This window comes from Chanos chanos, chromosome 1 (genome assembly GCF_902362185.1).
Source record: "Chanos chanos chromosome 1, fChaCha1.1, whole genome shotgun sequence".
Classification (NCBI taxonomy): domain Eukaryota; kingdom Metazoa; phylum Chordata; class Actinopteri; order Gonorynchiformes; family Chanidae; genus Chanos; species Chanos chanos.
This window is the reverse complement of record NC_044495.1, coordinates 46,582,641-46,593,451: the sequence shown is the minus strand read 5'-3', so window position 1 is coordinate 46,593,451 and position 10,811 is coordinate 46,582,641. Positions and strand designations below refer to the sequence as shown.

The 10,811-nt window shown below is 38.9% G+C and overlaps 1 protein-coding gene across 1 annotated transcript; it reads right to left on the bottom strand.

Moving 5' to 3' along the window:
- Positions 1-2,103: 2,103 nt before the first annotated feature.
- On the bottom strand, positions 2,104-10,546 carry traf1 (TNF receptor-associated factor 1). Its single transcript, XM_030789133.1, has 10 exons — positions 10,341-10,546; positions 9,965-10,049; positions 8,011-8,109; positions 7,736-7,897; positions 6,815-6,874; positions 6,579-6,647; positions 5,867-6,280; positions 3,908-4,085; positions 3,007-3,155; positions 2,104-2,322 (listed from the first exon to the last, which is right to left on the bottom strand). Exons 1-10 carry the CDS (start codon positions 10,544-10,546, stop codon positions 2,104-2,106), a joined length of 1,641 nt encoding a protein of 546 aa, XP_030644993.1.
- Between the last annotated feature and the right edge of the window lie 265 nt (positions 10,547-10,811).

Sequence of the window (10,811 nt, the reverse complement as noted above, 5' to 3'; positions counted from 1 at the left end):
TCAAAACTGAATTCTTTCTCTTGCTTACCGCCTTGATTGGTATCCAGTCCCGTTCGTATAGCTTGCAATATACTAAACTTTCACTTAATTCACAATGTTCCATTCGCAATATGAACTCTTCGGTGTTTTTTTGGGAGTGTAGCGCTTCTATTCAGTCTGTGCAAGTCGCCATTTTTTCACTTTTTCCCGCGAATCATTTACGTTTTGCTTATGTAATTAACATAACTCCACCATCATCATACAGGAAGTTCGCCACCTCTATACAGTGTTGGACCTCTTACGACTGAGTGACAAAACGCTGGCCCCGAGTAGGGTTGTCAATAAGCAGCAGACTACTCGTAGAAGTGTAGTATTTATAATAATGATCGTTCTCATGTTTACTGATAGTATTTTTTCCCCTGTCGATTATGCTAGTCTAACCATGTTCTTAACAGCCACCACTATATGAGTTCATAAAATAATGATGTGTTTTTCGCTGTAGTAAACTTATTTTTCATGTGTTACACGTAGAAAAGTTGATGCTTTTGATCCACCATGCATAAAATCCACATGCACATCGTTATTGTTACCTCTGCGTAATTAAAAGTTCTTTGACCATTCAACATCTAAAAAGTAACATGTCTACTACTGCTACGAAGAAGCATAAAATGGAAAATATTTAAATATATCATATGAGATTATAGCCATGGCTGTCGAGTAGTTGATACATAGCATTTCCAAAAGGTAAATGAAAAATAGTGTTTTTAAAATGAAATATAGAGCTTATTTATCCAGATTTTAAGAGAAGTAACCTTGCTACTAACTCGTGATTCCGCCACACAGAGCAAAGTTGTTGGGAACATTGAAATACTAGGCTGTTACAATAAACAGATACTCTTACTGTAAATATGCTTTTCCCAATGGCATGCAGAATATGACATTTACAGAACAATGCACTTCAAAGTTCTTATATAAAATGGGTCAAAGCTCAAAATTACTTTTTTAGTGCTCAGCACGCATGTGTTCTTTCACTTAGATAAAAACAATTATTGAATCAAAGAAACATAGAGACATTAGTGCCTTATTCTTTGTGCTTCTTCGTCGCCTTTTTTATGCTCTCTTCATGGGCACGTGAAAACATTTAAATTAAAAAGTGGGTAGATGTTAACACATGTTACGAAAGAGGTCCTTTGAAACAAGTCTCTGTTTCAAGTTTGGGTAACAAATCTTCACACCGTTAACAATGTTCGTTCTCTGGGAGACGTGTACCCTGCAGATGTCTTTTTTTCAGTGTAACAGTCACAACATATGGATGTCAGCCTTTACTGTCGCAGATATTTGTTTTTCGTTTTCTTTTTACAACATGTATGTACACATGTACAATATAAATTGACAGAATCTTCTATATCAAGATACACAGTAACAACATACAGCGCCCCAAGTGGACACAGGGTTATGGTCAAGGAGCAATTTGCAGTTGTCAAGAAAATGTCAATTAAATGAGTTAATGAAAACACAAAGCAGGCAGATTAAGAAGAGTTTTAGCATGAGTCCATATATATATATATATATACACACACATACATCTATAATTTCTTTTTTTACAATTTCAGTGCATATTACTTATAAAAAAACATTAAAATATATTTAGTTTAAAAATATAATAAATATAAAAGTAAATCTGACAATAAATTTAAACATAAGTACTTGTGTAAAACTAAAACAAAAGTATTTCAGAGTATAAATTATTTTTTAAGTATTCAGTGTGTGTTCAGAGGGTTTCAATAAAACGTAAATGTAAACAGAGATAAGGAAAAATATTTAACTGTGAATTATTCACATATTTTCCATTTATCTAAGTGTATTATTTTCCACATTTAATCTCGTAAACTCTGAACATCCTGAAATTAAGCTTCAGTTTAAAAAAAAAGGCACTGGTGTTGGATTTCAGCTCCTTTATTCAGGGGATAAACCCTGCCATAAAACCAAGGACTCAATATCTTTGTTCAAAGTGGAGATTTTTGCCCTTTCACACTCAGCCTGATTCAGCTAGGCACTGCAGGGCTTCCACACTTGATCTGGAAAAACCTCTTACATTCTCTCACTCAGCGGAAAGAGCAATTCCTAGGATGAAGTGTCCACGACACACTTGATAAAAAGCGTGTTATCCTTGCAGTAGGCATGCTTGGGTGACCGGAGTTTTCCCAGAGGAAAGAAGAGTGGGCATCCACTCGCCACGTTCATTTCTGACGTGGGCCGATGGAAGGAGACAGAGGAGAGATCAGGCCGAAAGGCATCAATGACATGCTCCCGTTGGTTCTGGTCTATAAGGAAGAATGTGACCTGTGAGGGAGAGAGCAAGACAGAGACATACCCACAATATCAACAGATGTGCTACAGGAACCTAATTCAGTTAAATGAAACATATATATCCAGCCTGTCTAAGGGAATATAACATAAAATGCCTTATGCCGGTGGATCAACTACTTTACTCTGTAAAGTAGTAACGTTTCTGTTAAAATAGTTTGTTCAAAACTGCTGAAAAAAAGCAAATTATAGACTGTTAATAAAGTGTTTTACTTTACAGCATGAGCACTTTTAAGTCAGCACTTCTGAGTGAACTTAAAATAGTTAGGTAAAGTCATTAAAGATGGTTAACCTCACACTTTACCACCGTAACCTACTTTGTTGCTTGAAAAAGTGAATCTGCTTTTTAATATGAATTCCTAATTTGTGTTAACTTGATTCAAAGCTTAGTTTATAAAACCTTCTAAGGTAACTCAAAACCCAGATCATTCAGTTAACAATTACTCTGTTAATTATTCAAGTTAACAACACCCATGTGAAAGTCTTACTGGTAATTTAAACATTTTATCAGGTTTATGACAAACCAAACAATGTGAAATAAGTTCAGCTGACTGAAATGCAAGAAACCGCAAAGCAACAGGACTGCCGTGCTGAAAGACCTAAGACTTTCTTTTTTTTATAGAAAATCATTTTTATGTTTTTTTTTATAATGTGTCCTACCTTGTGTTTAAAGGGCCAGGGGAGGAGGGCATCATATTCTCCTCTCATTATTACAAAGAAAAGAGAGATGTGCGTTCCTTTCCCCACTCCATCACCGTTCAGGTAGAGTCTCATGCAGACCTTATAGCCATACCGTGCTGTATAGAACGCTGAGAGAGCAGAGAAAAAAATTTTTAAAAATACATCCGTTCTCGGCTAATAAAAAAAAAAGGCAGAGAATTTCCACTCCAACTTCCAATGTAAAAAGTCGTAAAAAGTTTTTTTCTTTTTCTTACATAAGTTTGATAAAAAAAAAAACTTGTTTTTTGTACTCGCCACAGGCTGATCTGAGAATAGTAAGGTTTGGAAAATTGTTTGTTTGTCGCGCTTTATGAAAAACAGTCATGCTATGGTTATCTCTAACACATATGAGAACTTTATGCCATCAAATTGGAGTTATATAGTTCCACAGACTGACAGAGACTTGGTTTAGACAGTCTGACAAGGCAGAGTACTCATCCATTCGGTATACTGTATATGGTCCATTCACTGTATTTTACATATGGTTAGAATCTCTGCTTTGCCTCATTTGCTGAAGCCATTGTCAGTCAGGTGGCTGCTTGTCTGCTGTCTGCTGTCTGGTTTACCGTTGCAATGTAGCTCACAGAGTGAATAGCTGTGGTAGAAAAGCGTAGTTACTGTCACCTAGACTCAGGTGTCTCCTATGAGGGGCAAATTTGAGGTAACTGTAGATCCCAAAATGGGATGACAAAGCAAGAAAGCTGGAAATCAGTCTGGAGAGAAAAGTGTTTTAAATGGAAGGGATTTATGGTTTAACCAAGGATAGCAATTTTTTGTGGCCCACAAACTTTGAGTTGACAAATGTGTCCCTATAATCTGTAGACTCTCTGTGGGTACATACCTGGGGAGTACTGGCTTGTCCTCTGTCCTGCGGCTGCCTCTCTGAGCTTCTGGTTGAGGTCACAGATTTTCCACAGAAAGGTTCCATCATAGGAGACATCATGCTGAGCGCTGAAGCCCTGCTGTAATGCGGCTATGTGCAGGTCTTTTCTAACTAACTCCTGCTGCAGCTCAGCCACCTGAAACACCAACCAAAACAGTCAAATCGGTTTAGAACAGACACACATAAAACAAGAATGACTGAGGTGTAAATGTGTGGTATTGTTGTTGCCATGCTGTTCATGAGTGGTCTTATATGTGCCGAATTCTTAGGCAGAGTACTGGTTTAGTGGTATGGAAGTTGATCCAGTAACTGGAAATTTGTGGGTTCCTTTGTCACCCTCACCAAGATATAGTACAAGGAAGTCTATAGTGGTAAGTGTCTTGACTTTGTCACCAGAGGGTTATAGGTTCAAATCTCAACAATACCCAGGAGGTGTCTGACCTATGGTGTAGACAGTAATAATTGCAAGATGCTCTGGATAAAAGACTCAATTAAATGAGCTTAAAATGTGGCAATGAACTGCTTGTTAACCTTTAATTAATAAATCTTGGAACTCCTAGGAATTTGGCATTACACAAGCATTTAAAGAAGTTTGTGTGTGAAGAAAAACACATTGTTTTCTTCCTCTTTTAAATGAAGAGAATGGTGAGCACTGCTCTGTATTACCGACAAGTCAGCTTAGAGTCACACAAGCCACCTTGCCCTATCAGACTTCCCATCAGAGAGCACTGCATCCTGATCTCTGCTGCCAAAGCTTGCATTCTGAGTGCACATGCCAAAATATTCATAGCCAGCATGTTATTAAATCTGGTTAATCATATCAAAATGCACTTTTTATATATTAAGGATGTCAGCAGACTTCAAAAGATCTGCAAGAACTAGCAGTTATTGATTCTTTGCAAGATTTGCACGATCTGAGTTGCTATACAGTAGCTGTAATTTCACATCCTGGAACACCAGGTGGTATGGTATCCGTGTTTGAAATAACAGTCTCATTCTTGCCACTGCTATGGGGATGCTGTGTTTCTTTTCAGCTGTCAGCTCAAAAGACTGAGAAATGGTATCAGCCCTTGCACATAACATCATGAAATATATTCTCATCATGCGCAGTGCGTATATGATCACTTAATAATCCTCTGGAGTGGTGCATTTACAGTTTCCTTTGTTAACTGGTTCATGTGTGTTTAGGGCTAATGTCAACAAACAGTCCTCACTAAAACTTTTATGAAAGTATGAAAGTAACCAATGTGAAGCACATGCCATTATGAAAATACGGCAAACTGAAGGAAATGAAATCTTTCAGAAAGACAATAAAAGGCTTTCACTTTTCCAGCTGAGTTTTTTCTGGCCCTAGATGCCTTCTCAACCTACTTCCCGCATTTATTCAAATCAGTAAATAATTTTGGAAGGAATTTGGAAGGACTTTTTTTAAATTACTTTGCATTCTGTCAGCGTGGTTCCAATTGTGTGGTGGAAGCTGTGAGGAATATGCACAGATTTTGTACTCAGAATGAGTTGAAAACTAGTATGAAACTGCACAGATTTTGTACTCAGAATGAGTTGAAAACTAGTATGAAAGCTGTTATGATCTGGCTGAAGTGGTGAAAATTCAGTAAGACATGGAAAAGCTTGCTTCATTTGAAATTCCCATGGTAGCACTAATCAGTAATCAGTAATCAGCAATGCAGAACAGATAGTTTTGGTGATTCTCTGTGAGTGCTACTTATTGGCCAAAACTAATATTAAAAAAAAAATCTTTTTCCAGTCAGCTTCTATGCCCCAATCAACAATTCACAGATCCATGCAGCAGAAATAGAAAAAACAAAGGCTGCAGAATGTCAATAAGTTCAGTCAGACATCACTGTGGAGATAAGCTCGGCATCTAGGAAATAATTTCACACCATGAGATTTGCTTACTTTGATTTCCAGGAGTTGGATGTTCTGCATGCTGTTCTGGTTGTCTTTTTCCAATGCCACCACATTCAACTGGGTCTTCTCCACCTCGCGGTTCAGGACAGAGATGATGTTCTCCATGATCTGGACCCTCTGCTGAACCTCTTCCAGTTGTAGCCCCATCTGGATCCCAGCCTGGTCATCACGAAGGCTGTGAGCTAACGAGGCCTGCTGACTCCCCCCTCCGTCACCTCCATCACTTTCTATCTCTCCTTCCCTCTGGCATGGAGAGATGGAGAGAGCCTCAACTTGGCCCTCTAGGTCTTTCTCCTGTGTTGGCTGCAGGGAGAGCTGCAGGCTCCTGGCCACCTCCAGAAGCAGCTGGAGGTGACCCACAAAACTGCCACTCTCATGCTCACGTACTTTCTCTGTGGAGCCCTAGAAGAGAACGTCAGCTTAAACAGGTGTGGCTGGCAAATGTATTCTGACACCATAACAATGTTGCATTGTGGCATCATAGTTGGGTTACAAACATTCGTGTGCCTTTTATCAAACCTTAATCATAAGAATACGATCTGCACTGTTTTGACATCATAAGTGACATCTATGACGTTTGTAAAATCATTATCACAGTTTTATGTATTAAATACAATAAACACTTTTTGCATCCTTAAAATGCACTGTGCACATTTTAAAAAGCTCTTGAATGACATATGGCGCAGAAAATAAGCCTTACTTTGAATGGACATCCAATTTCTGAAAAAGCACATGACTCCTTCTTCTTAGAGCTTGTGTGATGACCATTCTAGAAAGACAAAGACACTGAGTCAAGTCCTTCACGTGCAGGCCTTTTAGGGGAAAATGAACGAACATCATTTTGCCCGCTATGACTCTATCAGGGCTCAGTATATAGTATCCTCTGAGCAATGGCTATTTATTCATTTATTTTTATTTTATTTATTGTTTTTCTACCTTTTGCCGCTTTTCTGCTTTCACTGGTTTCTTTTCTTCTTGGCTTTGGCACGTATGTTTCTGTGGAAAGCAACGCAATGGTTTATATTTGCCCACCTTCCTCATTCTGTACCAAAAATACTCTCAAAATATCTACTGTGCCCATTATTGATATTACTTCTGACATTTACTATATTAAATAAGCTTCAGTGAGCACTTCTGCTTTCTTTGCTGGAATATTACATGTGTGAGGCATGATGGTTAGATATTCTTGAGTTTTGAGGTCTCTGTGGTTTAAATTTCAGTTCCCTTCCTCTCTTTCTGTTTTCCTGCTTTGATTGTTCTCCCCCGGCCCATGGCTCACTGAAGCATTGTGAGGGAGTCTGGGACTGAGGCAAACACGAGACACACTGCAGCTTAAGGGAAAAAAGCTCATGGGTCCAACCAAATGTCACACTAAACTTCAACTTCAGTGCTGACTGTGAAATGAAGAAAATTTGAATGAAAACTTTCTGGAATTCCCATGACACACATTGAAATATGAAGCAAATAAAGTGTGTTTGTGTGTGTGGTGGTGTGTGTATGTGTGTGTTGCAGTTTCATTCTCATGTTAGTAAACTGTGTGACGTAGACCATATGTACTCCAGACCTCTATATTTTATATTAAAATAAAAGAGGTTGAACTTATCTGTCAGTCGACACAACAACAATTTGAGAACTGACAAATGTTTAACAATAAAATGTAATGTCATGTGGTCTGTTCTCTAGGGACATACATAACTCCTTCAATGCTTAATCTGTCATTTAGCACTGCCAAGATCACAGTGGCTAGAAGGTCTACATGTCACATTGAGTGAAAAGTTTCACTGGACACAGCGGTAATATACATGTACATTTGAGAGAGGGATACATCTTTAATATAAGAATGTAATTTGTTCTCACCTGAAGTTCTGCAGGAGTGAAAGTGCCGGAACAAGTGGGACAGGCCGATTTATTGTTGGGGCATCCTTTCTCCAGATGCATAGCCAGTGCTTTCCTCTGAACCATGTGTCCACAGCCAATGTTACAGGGGATCAGGGCATACTCACACTGACTCTGGTGATCCTGAGAGAACAACACAATGTGTACACGCAATGTATAACTTCTCCTCTACCATGCATGTGTACACCTATATATCTATGAGTACAGATTTAGGGACTTCCTGTCAAGGAAAGTACCTCAAAATCCTTCAGGGTGCTCCTCCAGGGACAGCCTTGGTTTGCACAGTGCACTTTCAGCTCAAGAATCTCTTTATTGATGGCTGCATCATTGAAGAACTGCAGACACAAAAGGGGAAATTATTACAACTTTCCTGGCATGACTCACGAGTCCTTGAACCTTCTCAGGCACATGGAACTTCCACACTTCCACTAACTGACCTCTCACAAACACACATATGAAATCATCAGCTCACAAATGAAAAAATACAAGATGCCACTAGCTATAACTGGTTATCATTTTTAGACTTAGACTTTTATTTGAAAACATGATTACTGGGAGAGAGCTGAGGGTTACAACCTTGTTGAAAAGCATAGCTACACAGCCTTCTACTATCTGAAGTAATGGTGCCGATTATTTTACAGCAATCCAATTTGAAACACGTACTCTCAGACAATAAAAATAATTACCGATTTACTTGACAAAAGTCACGTGAATCTGAACGGCACCCATCGACTGAAAGGCATGTTGTTTTGTTTACATTAGATCACTCTCCTGCTATCCCAGTTTTACAGTACCTCAGCACAGTAACATTGAGTCCGTATTAGAACGGTAGACGGTGATGCGAAAGGACTGGGCAGTAATGGCAGAAACGTAATTTAAGGAGATGGGCGAACAAAATTTGTTGACTGTATTTATGTGGTTAAACGATTCTTCTAAACAGCTGAATGTGTTTTATGGGTTCATATAAGCCTACCTTACAGACAGAGGTTATACTTAAATTTAAACACCACCCATTCAGCTCTACTCTCTTTCATGTATTTTCATTATTACTATTTGTTTTTTCTTTGGGACCCTAATTAGAACGTTGTGTATACGTAATAGGCTATAGGGTTTTCGGGTTTTGTCTCCTCTAAAATGATATGTGTCAGTTCCAAACGTTTAGTATCCTGTGGTTCTTTTTATAACAGAATATATGAATATCACACATGAGCATGACAACTATTCTATCACTTGCCCCTGTCTTGCCGGAACAGCTGTCAGACTGTAAAGAGCAGAGTACACCAAAACATTATCAGCATACTGTACTCACACATGTTGCGCATGGGCATCAAATTCTGTTTCAAACTTCAGGCCATACTTAATTCCACAAATGAATATAATACAGACATTCAGCTAAATTGAGCGATTGCGCAATGTTTCACAGTTCGTGTCCATAAAAATGGCGTAGATTCACTTTTTATGGAGAGAGCGTTGGGCTAGGTGTAAAAGGTAACGGAAAACGTGCAGAGATCAGCACGAGAGTAACTCTGTGCATGAATAATTAAAAACTTCACCATGAAAGGTGTTGGGGCATAAGACATCCTGATTGATTTTTTTGACAACACAAGTCAGCCATTGCAGTGGTATTTCCCTTTTCATTCACATCAATGTGCTCATCATTCAAGCAAATGTCATGGAACCACAACTTCGTCGGCGGGCCCCGGGAAAACGATGGTTTCCGATCAGCCGCTTCAGAGGGCAGGCAGTAAAACGTATGGGGAATTTCTCTTAATGAATTAAACCTTTGTTTTCAGCCAACAGATTGCACGAAAAGCGTATGTCCATTACGACAATACAACAGGTATAATAAAAGCCAAAGCAGAGACGACGTAGCGTATTTCATCTAAAATATTATTACCTTTTTAACAACTGTTTAGTCAATACCCAATTTCCTCAGCTCCAGTGCTTGAATAATTCAAATATTTTATATATGATCTGATCTCTTAGTGCATAGTTCTCCACCTCTAAACATGCCAGATATTGTCTTGCAATGTCTTATTAAAAAAAAACTGGAGCGGAACACCTGTTGATGTTTCTCCGGCAGTTTACAATAGTTTGTAGATAAGCTACTTAGAGAACTCAGACGCCATCCGCTCAGAAACTCTTCAAAACCCAAAAGCATGTCATGAAACGGAAAAAGGGTTTACATACATTTTCAAGAGTCAAAACGCTGATGTCACTCTCAAGGCCTGGATCCTCCTCTTTACACTTTGTACACACTAGATTTTTGTTGTTCCTGTTCAGGATTTAAATGTTTGAGATCATTAGTGTGAATCCTAATGTGGATTTCAAGCTCTGAAGACTCATGTACACCTTGCTTATAAATAGGCTAATATCGTCTAAACTAAGAAAGCTATCTCAATATCTGAGATGGATGACAGGAAATCCTGACAGAGCAAACGTTCTGTCGGGGTGTACTGAGAAAAAGCTAGTAAAATGAAACAATGAAATGTCGTATAAACCTTTCACAAGTGAATACAGAAAGTATAAAGGCTTGGTGAATAGTCAAATGAGCGGTGAGTCTTACCTAACCAACCAGTTGACGCAGGCAAGGCAGTAACGGTGACCGCACACCGTTTGACGCGCTTTATTTAGAACATTGTTACAGTTGCTGCACAAGTATTTCTCCTTTGGGACCTCATCGCAGATACTCCGAGGGAAGCCCGATGGGTATTCATTTTCACCCGGTGCAGACGAAACCCCGTTGAAGTCTCCCCCTGCTCCAGAGGCCATTGTACACTTTGGACAATATCTAAACAAAACTAACGGTAACGTGACTTCACGGGTGAAAGCAACAGCCTGACAGAGGAATGAGAATAGATGAACACACTTATAACCCAGAATACGTATATGAATCTTTCACTTGAAAAATACCTCGGGTTTCCCCCTTCCTACACCCGGAAACGTTTAAAAACACCCCTGATTAAAAACACCGTTGAGCTGGCTGCTCTTAGTCATTATACTTGATTGTGTTTTGCCATCGACCTATATTTGCATA

Coding starts and splice junctions, on each gene's coding strand:
- traf1 (XM_030789133.1), bottom strand. CDS start 10,546: ATGGCCTCTGGAGCAGGGGGAGACTTCAACGGGGTTTCGTCTGCACCG. Junction 7,898..8,010: donor GCACCCTGAAGGATTTTGAG/GTACTTTCCTTG, acceptor TTGTTCTCTCAG/GATCACCAGAGTCAGTGTGA. Junction 6,875..7,735: donor TCACTCCTGCAGAACTTCAG/GTGAGAACAAAT, acceptor TGCTTTCCACAG/AAACATACGTGCCAAAGCCA.